This window comes from Chaetodon auriga, chromosome 16 (genome assembly GCF_051107435.1).
Source record: "Chaetodon auriga isolate fChaAug3 chromosome 16, fChaAug3.hap1, whole genome shotgun sequence".
Lineage (NCBI taxonomy): Eukaryota > Metazoa > Chordata > Actinopteri > Chaetodontiformes > Chaetodontidae > Chaetodon > Chaetodon auriga.
Window position 1 is genome coordinate 19,032,588 of NC_135089.1, and position 17,389 is coordinate 19,049,976.

General features: G+C 42.2%; 1 protein-coding gene across 1 annotated transcript; it reads right to left on the reverse strand.

Annotated features, from left to right (window-relative positions):
- Positions 1-1,675: 1,675 nt before the first annotated feature.
- On the reverse strand, positions 1,676-17,083 carry gng13b (guanine nucleotide binding protein (G protein), gamma 13b). Its single transcript, XM_076752496.1, has 3 exons — positions 16,558-17,083; positions 8,511-8,637; positions 1,676-5,225 (listed from the first exon to the last, which is right to left on the reverse strand). The coding sequence occupies exons 2-3, from the start codon at positions 8,606-8,608 to the stop codon at positions 5,120-5,122; spliced, it is 204 nt and encodes a 67-aa protein (XP_076608611.1). The 5' UTR covers positions 8,609-8,637; positions 16,558-17,083; the 3' UTR covers positions 1,676-5,119.
- Between the last annotated feature and the right edge of the window lie 306 nt (positions 17,084-17,389).

Sequence of the window (17,389 nt, forward strand, 5' to 3'; positions counted from 1 at the left end):
TGAGAGTATAATGATAAGGAAGTTTTTGACGAGAGGTCGGGATATTTTCCAGCCATACTTGTGGCGATTACACCAGGTATGCTAAGCCAAAATATGATCTTTTCCGAGCCTTAACCAAGTGTTTTTTTGTGCCTAAACCTATCCAGTTTACAGAAACATACAATGCCGGCATTTCTCCTGGCAACTGAATTGAATGAATGAAGCAAAGGTGCATTTTATTGCACATGAATTCAACTTGAGTAATGGGTTATTTCTTTAGTAACTGTGTTTAATGGGTTATATGTACTCCCAAGCAGTTCAGGTGATATATTTTTGATTGTGTACACTTGTTTATGTTCCTATACACATTTTCCTCACAGCAGAAGAGGAGAAGGAAGAGGGATGAGATGGTGAAAATGAGAAAAAGGTGGGCACGAATAGAGAGAGAGGGGAAGAGAAAGTGCAAGACCAAGAGGCAGTGACAGTGTGAAAGAAGAGAGAGCCCTCGGATAGCTCCTTTTTTCGATTATTCATGAGTTACAAGAAGCAGCGGAGGAGAGGGAGTAGAAGAGATTGTAGCCTTCTGTCTTTCCCTTAAGTGTATCCTTCTATAGGACCATCTGCCTCCTCTGTCTCTATCTTTCACTCTCTTATTTTCCCTCCAGGTGTCTTTCTGTATCACTCATTTCTGTCTTCTCTTGCAGGTTTGAGCTTTAGAATTCTGCATCCATGTCCTGGAGGAGTAGATGCTCCAGGAGGCTGAAAAACATAAAGTACAGGTAATGAAATGAAAACCTAATGGTCAGAGCCAAAGAACTGCAGTTTCTGCGGGAAACATTGTACTGATGCAAAAAAAAAACAAACAAAAAAAAAAAACACCAGCCTACAATGATAGTGAGCTGCTGAACTGGATAGGCAGATTTCTTTATCTTTCTTTGTAGGAAAGAGCTATGAAAGAGAAACCCGCCACCTTTCTAACCTGCAGGGGGTTAGCATACAGTAGTTTTGCACTAGCAGGCTGAAAAACTCGGTTAGAGCCAAAGAACTTTCTCTGGCTGAGAAACATCCGATTGTAGCCTCACAAAAAGGCGAAAGTCATGATAGTAAGCTGGTAAGTTAAATATGGTATTTTCATGACCACGGATGCTAATATGGTCTTGAATAACAGTTATATCTTGATAAAAGTTTCTTTTTTTTGTTGTTGCTGTTTTTGTTGGGGAATTTCTGGGTGCGTAGCCTGCTTAGCCAAGTCCTGTGGTCTATACCTTTAACCTGGAAGCAGAGCTCCTCTGAGAAGGTGAAAGATCTAACTGTAGTTTCTTGGGCTAAGGTTTGACTAAAGCTCAGCAAAGCTGTACAACAAGACGCTAAAAATTTGAAGGCTAACACTCTTGCAACTGTCTGGGGTGAAAATCATTTTTGTAAAGGCTGGTTTAATATATGAAATCTAGATAGGTGGTCAGCCAGATGACCAGTTTGCTGCTGTAGGAAGGAGCTATGAAGGAGAAAACTATCAGTGAACACAACACCAGCAGAACTACAGTATTTAAATCACCAACAAAATCAATGATGCAGGCATTGATTCAAAGGTCTGGAGCCAGGGGCCACTCGTGATTTGCAGTTGAAAACATACGTCTTGCACTCACGGACGTAAATACAATATGAAATGAAAAAAAAAAACCCAGAGACGAGCAAGTTGTCTAAAAATCTTCTACTTTATTCAATAAGATAAATGTTTTTGTAAAACATTCAATAAAAAATGATCTTTAATTTATTGCTCATCGTCATCTTTACACTAGGACTTGATCTGATGCATAATAATTTTTCCAAAGCACTCTCACAGGGAATATGTTGCTAGATATTTAGACAAGATTTTATGCTGTCATTATAATAGTAATAACATACATACGTACGCACGTTCAGATTATATAAAAACAAACCAAACAAGTAAAGTTACAGCTGCTGAACAGAAAACAGACAAGGGACAGGCAGACACAGGAATCCTCTCATGTACTTTTGGAGCTAGGTGGTACTGAGACTGCAGCGGACAGCATTTGTTGCTTTTCTGGTGGTGTTACAAGAGCAAACAAAACGACTTAAACCACTGAACTTAAGCTTAACACTGGAAAAGCTACAAACCTGAAGCTCAGACCTTCAGTTCTTTGTACTGTGGAAGCCATTTTAAAAGTCCCCCTTCATGCATTTATTATGAAATTACAAGGCTATATTATAACACAGAGCTTTAGCATCATTCTGCCAACTAGTTAACACAAATCCAACATCCAAACTATTAAAATAAAAAAATGCTATGTCCAAAATAAGAGGGGTGCATACTACACATGCCTCCCTGTCAACTGCGGGACTTCTAAAATGGCTCCATTTGGAGTCGTCATGTTGCATATATGCTTATTGTTGCCGTGGACATCTCCAAGTTCACTGACCTCACTTCAGGTACAGCGGCACAATTTTTCATGGTAAGTAAATAAGAAGTACAGTGTAAGATAGATGCAAGCATGTTCGATAAAAAGCATAAAGCATTTATTAGCACATCATTGACCATTTAATTGTTCAAATTTGGTTCAAAAAAAAGGAGGGAAATGAAATATTTGCAGTTACACATAATAGGACCGAGGTCTTCCAAGCACTGAGTGGCCTTTAGGGAACTGGGTCAACTTGAAGAAAATGTATATAATGAGACTCATTACAGTACTGAGATGATGTGAGGCTCCCCTGTCCCAAGTCATTTAGAGAATCCCACATCCTTGCCACTCCTCCTCTCATACACATTCTCACTGAGCAGTGTGTGTGTGTGTGTGTTTTGTCGGTCTGCTCGGCCTCAGGCTTGCCCGTGTGTGTGTGACATAGCTGCATGTGTGTGCATGTACAGTGTGTGTGCTTCACAATCTGCAAGGGAGCCTAACATCCAAACTGATGCACTTTTTCTTTTTTTTCTTTTTTTTTTGTTTGAATACGCACACATAAACACACGATTACAGTCGCATGCACGCACACGCAGGCCGGTTCTGAGGTCAGCGGTGATCATGCCACATATTTACATTCTCGTTTTAAGGAAACTGTGTACAAGGCAGTAGTAGATGGTGATCTGGCAAGGTGTAGTCGATTTTTTGGTTGTTTTCCTGTTTTTCGTTCGAGGCGGGGCATAAGGAGGAGGGAGTGCACACATGGGAAACAAAAACTAAGGTGAGAGAAAGGTCTCATCAATAAATAAATAAATAAATAAACTACCTAGTGATCAATAAGTTAATAAGTTAAAGGGGTCTGTCTGTACATGTGTGGAAACAGATACTGTGTGTGTGTGTGTATGTGTGTGTGTGTGTATGATTCATTTGTATGTTGAGTGCATGTGTGCATGGGCGTGTGAGTGAATGTGTGTGTTGTCCTTAGGGGCCGTAGCTAAGGAGGAGAGGGAGCAGTAAACCCAAAACCCTCCCATGAGCCCACAGCTTCATTCTGCTCTGACAACACAAACAGAGCTGCTATGACATCTTCTGACCTCATGACACAGAAGCAAAACAACACAGGCTGCAGATCAAGTCTCCAGAATGGAAATGTGATAATCATGCTTTTACGAGCTGTGCGAAATCAAACGTTAGGTACGAAAACTGTGTGAGTCACACTGGAGGGAGAGTTATGAAAGCTAATCTCGCTGCAGTGTTGAACCTTTCTTGATTCGCGCGTGTTCTTTCTTCTGTGTGAAGGCCTCAGTTGTATCTGTGAGTTCAGAACAGCTACGAACACTCTGACAACGCTACGTACGAAGTTCTTTGTTTCAACCACACTCAAGGCTTTGGCCAATTAATAAGCTTGAATTCATCAATCTTTAAAAAACAGTGGCGTAGGTTGTTAAGTAAGTTTGTGGTTAGCATTAAAAGTGAAGTGTAATTCGTTAACAGTAGCACCATAAGAGCCTATAAAAACTTAAAATTAGTAATAAGGATTATCATACTGTTACAGTGGCTTGCACTATGGGCATATAATATGTTACAGCTGCATCCATGTCGGATGGAAATGCCTCGAATACAGACAAAGACACCATTTACACTGACGCTTCATGCATCAAAGAGATAATGGGAAATACAATCAAGAAGCACTGGAGATGGACTGAAGTCCAGTTTCTCAGACAGCTAAATATGATGCATCCATGATTTCTGAGTAGCTGTTAACAAGCTAGCTCACTCGTAGTTGTAACCAAACGGCTACAGCGCTCAAGCTATTCTTCTTCTGGTGTTTTTGCCCAGTAACAGCCTCAGGTGCGTTGCCACCACCTTCTGGTCTGGAGTCAAAGACAGATTGTCATTGGTGCACGCTGTGCTATCAATAATCTTCATTTAATTCTAAATCATTATAGGCTGTTATGGATCGTTCAATTACTTTTAAAGAGGTGTGAACAACTTCAGTGATGTTATTTTTGTCAACCATATTTGAGTGATTCAGTGCTTCACAGGTGCATATTTTTTACTTTTATTTGGTTTTATTTCACTTTTATTTATCAATCACTCTTTTCCTCTACTTTTGACTCTTGAGCCACTGTAACAAGCAAATTTCCCCAGTGTGGGATCCATAAACTTTTATCTTATATCTGAACATGGAACAAAATTACCCCAGCAGATCTACAGTCAGTCTGAGAATGTGACTCTACAGTTTATTACAACTCATCAAAAATGGAAGATAAAAAGAACTGCTGTGCTCACAATGAAGTGTAGAGATTGTAAATGAAGATAGAAAGCTTGTGACTAGCAGCTGCATAAATAAGTCATCATATCCATATAGAGACATGTAATAAGAGTATTGATCATCATCGTCATATATCATAGTAATGATGCATTGCCGTGGCAGGAATAAACTTGCAGTGAAGGTGTGGCAGTCAGGGAAACCCCCAAAGTTTGGAGTGATGGTGTGTGAGTGTGTGTCTCTGTCAGTGTGTTTTTCTGTGCCCTTGTTGGGGTGTGTGTTCGGGGAGAATGGGGGGATATCAGATCTTGTACATTCACGGTGAGAGGTTAGGAGGCGCTGGCCTTCTCAGGCCGGGTCAGGAGGGTCAGGTTCGGGGGTCCTCTGTAGGTGTGTGTTGGTAGGGGCGGTTAAAGTTGAAAGGTCGTGGCAGGGTGGATGGTTTCTTCTAGAGAAGGATGCACTTTCCTTTCTCCACCCACGGGTTATTCTTCATCAGCTCCGGGTTCAGGAAGGGATCCTCTGGGACGCCGTCCTCTATCCACTTTACCAAGCTTTGGGAAGAGACAGAGACATTTTTGAAATTCCAGAGGAAGTTTATTACCACAATCCATCCTCTATGCACTTTTCCTCTTTTCCATACAAGGCAAGAAAGAGAGGACGAATCTGCGCGACCAGAGGCCAGAAGTAACTAATTATGTTCTGCAACTGTAGCTCTTTACATGCTTTTACTTTTTGGACAGAGTTTTAAGCCTGTTTATTTAACAAAGCAGTGTACTTTAAATCACACCCGTTAAAGACGACAAATGTTATTGGCTCTAACTCTCAATGGCAAAGTCAGACTATTCCTTAAAGTGACATTACGTAACATTTGAGAGAAGGAATAACACATTCTTCCTCTTACAATTGAACAGTTGAATTCATACGCACCCTAAAAAGTAAAGCCTATAATGATTTAGAATTAAATGAAGGTTATTAATAGCACAGCGTGCACCAATGACAATCCGTCATCGACTCCAGACCAGAAGGTGGTGGCAACGCACCTGAAGCTGTTTGATTACTGGGCAAAAACACCAGAAGAAGAATGTGAAAGTAGCCCAAGTAAAGAATTATTATGTCTCAGTAATGTCAGCAATGTCTCATGTTAACTAACATTAGCTAACCTGTCATGCCAAGTAAAGCTGTGGTAGAAAGTGTACTGAAACTGGCCAAAGTATGTTTTGAAGTCACATATAGTCATATAAAAAGGAAAATATGTCATTTCACCTCTCAAAGGTTACATAGTCTCACTTTCAATTCAGTTAATTATCCATAAAGTAGCAGCACTTCAGCTGAGAAAAACAACACTGCTGTTGCTATTTTTCAATATTTCTTTATATTCATGAGTTTTATGCAAGGTTTCAAAAGACTGACCCTGACTACTTTTGTACTCATGCATGAAAAACAGCATTAGATCGAAAACAGTCCTCTCAAGAAGCGCTGATGAAGCCTCAGATGAAGTGTTTTTTCTCAGTTTCTGTGATTGGCCCTTCATCTGCTGGTGCTGCAGGAGGAGCACGAGACAGACAAAGAGAGTGCTGCAGAAGCTAATGACGGCTGCAGCTTTGCTCAGTGTTTCGATGTGTGCCGCGGCTGTGACGATGGCCTTCAAGGCAGCTTTTTATTTAATGAAGTCATATAATCAATATGTTATTGAGGTGGAATGACTCAATCAAAATTGTATATCTTACCATTAATAATAGCTTTGTTGACTACTGTGAGATTTAGCATTTATTAAATTGGTGTATACTTGCACAAACCGCTGAATAATTGAGTTATTTTGAAAACAGCAGTCGGTTAGACGACTCGAGGTCAACTTTCTCACTTGTTCTGGAGCTTTTTGGCCAGGTCACCCTGCCTTTTTTTTTGGTGTAAAATGTTACAAATGCAGTTGCAAGAACAATATTTTCTACCCGCATCTTAAAGGAACGGTGCGTAGGATTTATTGGCATCTAGCGATGAGGTTGCAGATTGTAATCAACTGAATACCCTTCACCTCACCCTCCTTTATGGGGGTCACTAAACACAAACACACAAAAAGGTGCTCTCTTGAGCCTCTGTCTGGTTTGTCCATTCTGACGTACGGTAGAAACAGGGCAGTGCAACATGGTGGGGCCCACTCCCCCTGTAGATATAAAGGCCTCATTCTAATGAAAACACAACAATTGTTATTTTCAGGTGATAAATAATAGCTATGACTGTCATATTTCCTTTCTGGAAATAGATTGTCCTAAATGTTACACAGTGAACCTTTAAGATGTTTGATTTGAAAGAGAACTTATTCTAATTTTAGTTATGACTATTCTAATTATGTATTAACTCCCCCTGCGCTTTCATTCGCTTCTGTCTGTGGGGCGTCTTGTTTTTCTATGACTCACTCTGTATTGTTTTGTCAGAGTGATTGTTATTTGGGGTACTTTAAGTGTGCGCTCTCCCTCATGCCTCTCAGCACATGGAGGGCCATTTTCTCTCTGACTCTGTTCTCTGCTAGACTGTTACAGTGCGTAACCATCATCTCTGCCTCTCACAGCAGTAGGTTTTATGTTGTTTTCCTGTTTCACTGCCTCATGGTGAATATCAGTTATTGTGCTGTCTGTCCCATCTGTGTGATGCGCTGTGATGCATTGGTGTGGTGTAGACTGGTTATTGATTTCTCATGGGTGTGGACCCAGTGGGGAATGGTCCCACTACCTGCTTTGCCCTTATCACACTAGCAATAGCCTTAGAGGGTAAAGCCTGCGCAAAATAGAACATTAGTTACCGTAACTCCAGATTCTATGAGTATAGGCACAGCCCTCTAAGCTGTGGGCCGTTCTGGTTCCTTCAACTTGCTGACGACAAAGCTGTTTTTGGGAACCAATTGTCCGGTCTCAGCTCAACTTACTGTGTACACAAGGCAAGACAGAGGTGGTGCCCAAGTGGTAAGTGTGGTAAGTGGGTATAGACTAGAAGTCTTCAGTCCTGTGTGAGTGCAAGTGAGGGATAAACCCACTGATGATGGCCTGAGAGGACTAAACCTATACTCATAGAATCTAGAGTTACAGCACGTAACTAACATTCACGACTACTGATTTTAAAAGAGCAACAACCAATGGGGAAACTCTAACATTCAACCAACCAATGGTGTAACATCATCACTCACTAACTCACTAAGAAATTACAAGGCTGGCTCCTGCTTTGCTGCAGTGCAGCCAAAAATAAAAAACTACGCAACCCAATAATTCTAAAAAAAATACACACACACATATTGGATGCTGTCACATAATCACATATTTGAAAGTAATGTTCTATTTCACAACACAGTGTGAGTATCTGTTAAAGGAATAGTTTTGCGAAATACACTCATTTGCTCTCTTGTCAGGGTTTCAGTGAGTAGATCAATACCACTCTTGTGTCTGTACAGTAAATATGAAGCTACCTCCATCCGTTTAGCTCAGTTTAGCCTAAAGCTAGGGGAAAACATCTATCCTGGCTCCATCCAGAGGTGAGAATGTCCTACCAACACCTCTAAAACTGACTTTTAACAAAATATCTTTTTTTTTTTAAAGTTATTTTTGGACATAGCCAGGCTCTCTGTTTCCCAGGTTCCTATTATTGTGCTAAACACTGCTGGCTATAGCTTCACACACAATTTTTCTAACACTGTGTCTATTACATTTTTTGAGGTTTTTTGGTGTGCTCAGTATTTAGCAAAAACAAAACTATTTTCGACCTCAGAGCTACTTATCACAGTTGTTTTTTGGGGCCAGAACTCTGCTTATGCAGATGCTTGTAGAGCTAATTGTGGACTAACTACTCACTCAGTCACTGTTTTGGAGGATTTCTCTCGTTTGAAAGCCAGCTGGTACTTGAGGCTCTCCACCTCCTTCTTCATCTGGGGCAGGTCCATCTCATCCATGGCTGCAGCTTGATGTAGGGCTTCTCTACCTGTGCACAACAGGGAGGCTAGAGTTATATTTATACAGTACATAACACTGTTAAATAGTAGGTAGACACACTCAATACAACTGTGCCCTGCAGCAAGAACACTACAAAGTACATCTGATTTATAACCGCTGCTTAGTGATTCCACCTACTGGAAGGGAGAGTAGTGGCTGTAAAATTCATAGAGTACAAATAAGTGCTGCCAAAACTGGCAGACCCACTTAACACCACAGGATGCATAAGCTTGCCCTCTACTGCGTCCTTGGGACTGCAGATTTCCACTTAAGGAAAAGTTCCACAGTTTTGCCAAATGTAATTATGTTTGCAACCGACATGACAGCAGTTCAACAGAGCTTTTCAATTTTCTGAAGATTTTAGTTCATTTCTTGTGTATCACCAGCTGTAGTTTTGATCATTTCATTGCAAGATTCATGACTGGAGGCCAGACAAGAGTTACATATCTGAAGGGAGGGAAAAGAGAACATTTTCTGCTTCTGTGCCCAAAAAGAAGAAAAAGGACAACATGAATAAGCTGCGCCCCTTTTCTACCCATTCACCCTCCAATCCCCCCTCCCCCACCCCATTGTATGTACTTCTGAAATATAGTGGTGTGTCCCAATGCAAGACTTCACTCTGTGCGATGAGTCCCTCCCCCTCACCTCCACACCCTGCTGCATTAAGGGCTGTGTGAATCAAAAAGAGTACAGTTTGTTTTTTTAAATCCACATATTCAGTCAGCTGATACACCAGAACTCTATTTGTTGTGACTGAAAGTGCCTGAAATGGTTCTAAGAATGGTTCACATAGTAAACTAAACACATGGATAGATGGTGAAAAAAGTAACAGTAATGACATGTTGAGGATATGTTGAGTATATTAGTGAGCTTTGGAGGTGTTGGTAGCTATATTTTAGGACTTGGGACAGAGCTAGGCTAGCTGTTTCCAGTCTTTATGCTAAGCTGACTCTAGCTACTTAACCCACAGATATGAGGGTGCTGTCGATCCTCTCTTTTCACTCCCCCTAAAAAAGTGAATAGGCGTATTTCCGTATACAATATTTAACACTTTACATAACCCACTGAGGCACGCACACACATTTGACTGTGATGGGCTACAGTGGCTTTTGCGTACCTCTCGTTTGTACCTCTTTCTCATAAGTTAAGATCACGAAAACAGTTTTTCTTTACAAATAATTAATTATAGGACTTCATTTTATTTTACTCAGGATACTGCAGCCAAGGCAGTCAAACACGCCAGTGGTCAACTCTCTACAGCAATATTGTCTTCATTCTCATCCACTGCGTCTTTTTCTGTGTCTGTTCTCCCTCCCTCTCACTCTCACTCCCCACCCACGCTCTGTGTCCACTATACCCTCTCAACAATACTCTTCCCCTCTTGTGTGTGCACTTGTGTTTGTGTACCCTTGAGAGAATGTGTGTGCGTGTGCATGTGTGCGTGTGTGCGTGTGTGTGAGTGTGAGTCATTTGAGGATTCGGGTGAGCCGAGTGCTTGTCTAGTCTGCACTCAGAATCGATCTCACTGAGGTGCTTCAACACAGAAACAACAATGGTATTTTTTTTAAATACCTGATATTATGCAATTGTCCTTTATGACAGTTTAGTGAGTGAGGGGGCATTGTGAAGCAGGAAATAGCAGATGTGAATTTAACACGTACTTCACAGCACGGTCAGGATGCTAATGATGTACGTAAACTGTAACAACAAAATAGACATTTGTTGTATTTTTAGTTAGATGGATCTGAAACTCTACTGCTCCTTTTACACTGGAGTTTGATTGGTCTTTGGAGATATTTACAGAGAAAATAAGAATCTAATAATAAAAAAACGTACATGCTTTTAGTCTACGTACGTCTCTACTGTCGTCACATGTTAGAAAGTAATGTTCCAAACCAGAAAAGTGTAAATTTTGTCAGTTAACTAAAGAGTTTGGTAGATTTGCCATCTTGCAAAGAGTTATATGAATACCATGCACTCTTATGTCTGTATGGTAAACTTGAAGCTGTAAGACTTCAGCCAGCTGAAGGCGAGCCTAGCTTAGCATGAAGACTGGAAACAGCTAGCTCTCTGAAGGACAGCTGTATTAGCCAACCAGCACCTCTGGAGCTCACTGATTAACACATTATATAGCTGATAATGGTTCCTGTTTCCCCTTGTTTCAAAGAATAATCATTCATACATAGATCATTAATATTTTAGCAGCATTAAATGATAACTGGCAGTTAATGATGGATATTGGACATTGGAACAGAACTAATCACTCATCTGCCTAAAAACCTTTGATACACATGTAAATGGTCCCATTTTGGTCCCATGTGACAATAATTACTACATCATATGAAGTGATTCAAGAGGAGTGATGAGAAAAGTCTGAGACGGGCAGTGAGAAAGACCGACAGACATTTATAATGACTTAGTGAGGTGTGTGTGTGTGTGTGTGTGTGTGTGTGTGTGTCCTTTTGTGAGTTTGAGGAAAACACCAGGTGCAATATTACATGACAAAGTGTGTGTGTCTTACCAATATTAGAGAGACAGAGCGAGGCAGAGCGATGGCCGCTTCCTGGCTGAGATCAGGTTTCAGCAGCATCCTCCAGAGACGACAGGAGGATTGGATGCTTTCCTCTTTCTAACTCTATCACTCACCATCTCCTTCATCCCTTTTTTCCCCTCTCTCCCTCCTCCCCACTTTCACTTCTGTTTGTCTGCTCTATCCATCTGTTTCCCAGCCCCTGCTTCTTTTCTCCCTCTTTTTGTTTCTTGTTTCATCTCTTGCAGCGTCTCTGTTTGTCTGCTGCCTTTTTCATTTTTCTTCTACCAATTTGTCTCTGTCGTTGTCTGAAAGAGCGATGCACCTAATTTTGAGGTAGACTGGCCTTGGGACATAAAGGTGGTGGGTGATGGCAACCTGTGTACACAATGCATACGGCCAAGTGTTTGAATCAGCTTTAGATTTAATATAATGCAACTGCAGCTTTGGACAGAGTCGTTTAGCATGATGTCATGAACATTTAAGACCCCTCTGCAGGGTTATCATGTTAAAGCGAGCCCACTTTAAACAACAAAAAGTCAGCTGGAGGCAGCAATTTCAACCTAGTCGTGAAGCTAATGTTAGCTTAATAGCTAGACTCAAAATCTCTCAAATCCAGAGACCTAATGTTTCAAAAATCCTGAATTTTGAGTGGTAAATCTGCCATCTTCGCTTTGCACATAGAGAGCCAGCCTCGAGTCCGGTCTCGGCTCTGTTCCACTAACATTAGCTTCTGTAACTCAATACAGTCTCTCATTTAGTGTTTCTTCCATCAGTCTCTTCCTGGGGTTTACTTTCCAATAAACTGACTACAGCACTTACTGTACTAATAGAAACTAATAGTACAATTTGTACTATTAAATGCCATATTAAATTTGTGATAGCACAAATTCAAACATTTACTTATAAAAACATGAATTGATTAATTGAATAAACAACAATATTAGATTGTTTTTCGAGGGCTATCATTGTGCAATTGCTGTCCAGATTATGTTCACAGGCAACCTTGTTTCTTTACATTTCTGTGCAGCACTCAACTCAACAGCTGACATACAGAGTCAGAAAGGATTAAAAAATCTATGTTTTACACATCGTCCCAACTTTGTCAGATTTGAACCAAGACCACGATCCTTCCCTCTTTGATCAAGTGCTTACAAATAACCATAAATGAGTTTGGTCATGTTTCCAGTGCAGCAAGCGGATGTTGGGGGAAAATGAATGAAACATGTTGTCAGGGAACAATTTGCCTTCAGCTATAAAAAGAATGAATATATTAAATCAAAGCAAAGTTTTTATACAATGTTGTCCATCCTTTTTCCCCTCTCACTCGTCTATCTACCTGCCTGCCTGCATCCGTTATATTCTCTCCATTCTCCTCTCTCTCCATCCTTTACCTTCTCCATTTTCCAGTCTCCCTCTCCTTCTCCAATAGCTCTGCCTGTCAGTCACTCAGTAGCCACCTATGTATATATGTCTATGTTTACCTTCTGTATCTCTGCCACCAGCTCATTAAAACCCAAACAAACTTTACGCCTTAGACAGCACGCGATGCAAACATCTCACTGGTAAAAATCTAAAGAACGGGAAGTGCTGCCGCTGTTGTCTCACACTGCGAGGTTTAAATCAAAAAGAGAAGTTTCTTCCTTTCATGGCTCTCTGATCTGTTTTCCATCTGTCTCCTGCTGTCCTCCACAGATGCCTCCTTAGTAAGAGTCCCTTGTTCATTTTCACAAAGTTCAAACACTTAATCAATTACTCCACACATTAACAGTCTGTCAGGATATTGTCATGCTGGTTACTGATTATAACATAAACCAGCACTCAAAGGTGCTTGTGTAGTTCGCAGCCCGCTGGCTTTTCACTTCAATGCTGACATGTTCTCCGGACGTGTGTTTTACAGAGATATACAGTGAACATACTCTGCAAATGGTCGTAATAATAATGGGTGTTGCTTCAGGGCAGTCAACAGACGCAGTTCTGTACATACAGCACTGGGTGTTTGTATATGCTGAATAAGCAGATAACAAAATTTGCAGAGAGATTTGTGCTTAGGCCGACTCACTGGATTGTACATTTTAATAATGAGAGGGGCACTGCGGAATGATAAACATGTATGGAGGCTGGCCATATTGTTTTTGTGGAATAATACAATCAACTGTCAGCATTGTCTTAATGTCAGCAACACTAAAACAAGGCTGAAGCTCTGCAGCCAGGCCAGCAGCTCTGTGAGGCTGCACTTAAACAGGGTGCAGTGCTTTGAGCTACGTGCTAACATCAGCATGCTAACATGTTCACAATGGAAATGCTAACATGTTGATGCAATGAGTCTAATGTTAGCCATGTTCATCATGTTAAGGCCCGTATTCCATAAGTATTCCATACTAGCATACTATTGAGTATGCTAATACACTATGTGAAATATTTGAAGTATGTTTATTTCAGTATGCAAACACTGAACGCTACACCAGCACGCATATCCCACAATGCAAGGTGGCATTGACCTGAACAACGATGGCAGATTGCAACTGACTCAATTTTTGACTCATAATTGTCAGTTGTGCTTCAATTTAAGTGCAAGTACAGTTTGCATATCCAGGATGTTTTCTATGATAACCGCTAGACAAGGAATTACTGCAAATGCCAGGAGAGGTCCATCCCGAGGGAGACCTGAATGTGTACACCAAGGGGCAAGTCATCTAATAGCTGTATGGGCATTTCACTCGCAACCAGAAATGTCAGCATCGTGGTGGCACTGGAGGAAAAGTCAAAGGATCAATTCAGCCAGTAGGATTCATCCTCTGGGGATCATCAATGTCTGTGCAAAACCTCACAGCGATCAACAGCTGTTGAGATATTTGAGTGTGGAGCAAAGTGGTGGACCGACTAAACGACGACTGTAATTCAATATGAATCTAATTTAGGCCCAATTTTCAAGCACTCCACTGTCAGTGTAATAAAGGTTGGTGGAGAGCTCAGAGAAGCAGTGTGTGCTGTTTGGTCGAGGTTTGGGTGTGTATGCAGCGGTTACTGCAGCGGATATGGAGGCGAAAGTCTAAACTGGAACACTTCACCATGAGGGGAGGTCAGGTTTGCCTCAAGATTATGCTCAGGTATTACGGAAGATGGCAGAGCGAGTTAATTACATTTTCTTTATTAAAAAAATGATTCTTTGAGATCTTCTAATCAAACTTTTTCTTATTCTCTACTTGAAGGCAATTTAGGCCAAATCCAGCCGCTGCGGCGTGTTTTGTCACTAGTAATTAATAACTCACCGGGCCTTGAAAGTGTGTTGTTCAGTCGTAGTGTGGCTCGACATCCAAAAGGCTGTTGTGCATTTGTGTGTGTACACGCGCGTGTGTGCGTGTTTGCTGCTTTTTAAAGATATGTTTGGGTGGATGTGTGACAGGGACTGTGGGGTGGTTGTTTAGGGGAGGGTATGTAGGTCACATGGTGATTTGGGTCAAAAGCATCCAGAGATTAACCTCTACCCCCTGTCTTCTCCGCTGTCTTCCCAGCCTCCCGCAGCCACATACCGTCTGTGTGCATGTGTTCGTGTTAGTGGAGCAGGTGGCAGTTTGAGGTGAGCTGCTACCAATGCTTAATGTGTTGAATCACTCTGTCTGACTCGATGATCTATGATGATAGCGGCTTGAAGGAGAAACTGGGAAAACCAAAGGTGAAGGGGGCGTGAAAAGAAAGTGAGGGAGAGACAGACGTAAGGACAAAAAAAGAAGAGGCTAAGACAGAGAGGGAGAGATTCGAGGCGGAGAGACACATGAAGGGAAACAGAGTGAGAGACTCTTCTTGCCTCTATAGCTACTGCATTGTAAATAGAGACTAAAAATAGAAAGGAACAGGAAGAGCTCCTCTGACCAGCTGAGAGTGGAGACTAAGAAAGAAAGGCGAGGCTCCTTGCCATTAAACTGAGGACGAGATGCTGCTGAGGATAATAAATGCCAGGCGCTGACAGACGATGTTTGAGCTTTTACAACCAGCTGATCTGCTCTGCACTTCAATGAGCTCTGAAGCGACTGGGACCAGTCCAGCTGCTATCACACCAGCACAGCCCTGCCTGCATGGGGAAGCATCCAGTCGATCAGATCTGATCAATACATGCCTGAACCGGACGGGATGGAATAAATGTTTTCATGTGTGACAGGACACGCTAAGGTCATCTGTTACGTACGTGCCCTTTTTGTAACGAGCCCAATCAGAGTTCTCTAATCTGGGTGTGTTTGTCTCTGAGTGTGTCTGTGTCTGTGTGTGTGTGTGGCCCCCAGAGATTGAAAAAGAGGCAGAAGCAGGAGCTGTGGATATGGCAACGCCTCCAGGAATCTGATTCCCCCAATAAAGAGACACAAAAATGACCGTAAAGAAACGCAACCCAACGACAAAGAGATGCAAAACAACCACAAAGACCGGCAAAATGATTACACTTACACATATTTGTTCTTTTTACGTCTCGTTTTTATTCCTGCTATTATTGCTTGCTCTCTGATTAATAAAATTATATCTTATCTTAGACACAAAATGACTACAAAGAGATGCAAAACAACACAATCAATGTAGCTGTTTTCTGTCTCTTTCAGGCTGGGTGTCTTGCTCCTATGTTGGGGGGACATGTTACTGTGTCCAGGGGCCCTTTGTTTCATGATCTGTCCATGGCTGTAGGTTATGTGGAGTTACAGCAGCTATTTACTTGTATTATTATCATATTTGAATGTTTTAAGTCGTTCATTTGGCTTCAATTAACCAATACAACTATTATCAGTAGTTATGCCATTTGTCATTGGCAAGAGCCAGGGCTTTAAATCTGACTCTTCACACATTTTTCATTTGAAAGATGTGTCTCCCTTCCTTCTTTAACACGGTGCTGCAGTCAAGGGCCTCTGCTCAAAAGTTTCTAAACCCGCCCCTGCTCAGAGCCAAAGGTGTGAGATGATCTTCTCTCCTCAAAACAGGGTCAGGTGAGGGCAGAGGAAGAGAGGGAGAAAGGGAGAGTGAGGCTGAGGAGGAGGAGGAAGTGCAGAGGAGAAATGAAAGTTTTATGTAATATTCGTGGGTTCCATATGGCCCAGTACTGAGATGTGTGATGGGAGGGTGGAGGCGGACAGCGCAAAGTGTGAAATCGTCCTCCCAGGTTGTTGCACTTTGTGAAATACACCTCGAATAAGCTTCTGATGACACCTCTGCATGTTAATGATTATTTCCGCCTGTAATGAATACCATTCGGGATTCGTTTTGGAGCCAATCCGATGGCCAACTTGCATATATTTTAAGCGAAATGATTTGTTGCTTCAGCAAGGCCTGTATCAAAGATATTACAGGAGACCCCGATGTGATGGCACAGCAGGCGAAAGAGACAGTCGCATCTCTTACCTCACTGATGCGCCGGTGGAGGCTGTTGCTCTATCCAAGTCTGACCGGTGCAGTTGAAACGGAGGGAGGGCAGAGGAGACAGCTGGACCGACCCGCGGATAGAGGGTTTTATGCCCCAGCTATGACACAAATAACAGCAGACTTGATGTCCGGAGACTTTGTTTATCTCAGGCGGTGCGCGCTCTCAGTATCCACTGGAAACGATCGGGGATAAAAAAAAAATCCGCAGTCTCCGGAGTAAAACAAACGATGACGACCAGTCTGAGGCTGTCTGGAGTGCTGGAGGAGTCTCTTCTCACCCGGTAGTCTGCCCGGTAGTCCGATTTGTTCCCCCAGCTGCTGGAGCTGCCCGAGAATGAGAGGGGTGAAAAAAATAGGAAGCGGTCAAGTTAACGAGCCGGTCCGGTGCGCGCTCCGCCGTTCACTGCCCGCTCCTCTGCTGGGATCCTCCTATATGAGCGCCCGTGCGTGTGTGCGCGCGCACGTGTGAGCGTGTATGTGTGTGTGTGTGTGACAGAGAGAGAGCGAGAGTTCCCTGAGGATGCGTTTAGAGAGTTGCCCAGGCGAGGCAGAGGAGGAGGAGGAGGAGGAGGAGGAGGAGGGGTGTGAAAGCAGGTACCACAGTCAAGGATGGAAAGACTGCCAACTGTCTTCACTGTGTGTGTGTGTGTGTGTGTGTGTGTGTGTGTGTGTGTGTGTGTGTGTGTGGCCTTTTTTTTTTTTTTGCCCCCATTGCCAGGCTCTGGATTTCTGCCCTAATATGGCCACTTATAGCTCCATCTGTAAAAGGCAGATTTAGGTTCTTGCTGAGAGGAGGGAAACATATCTGGCT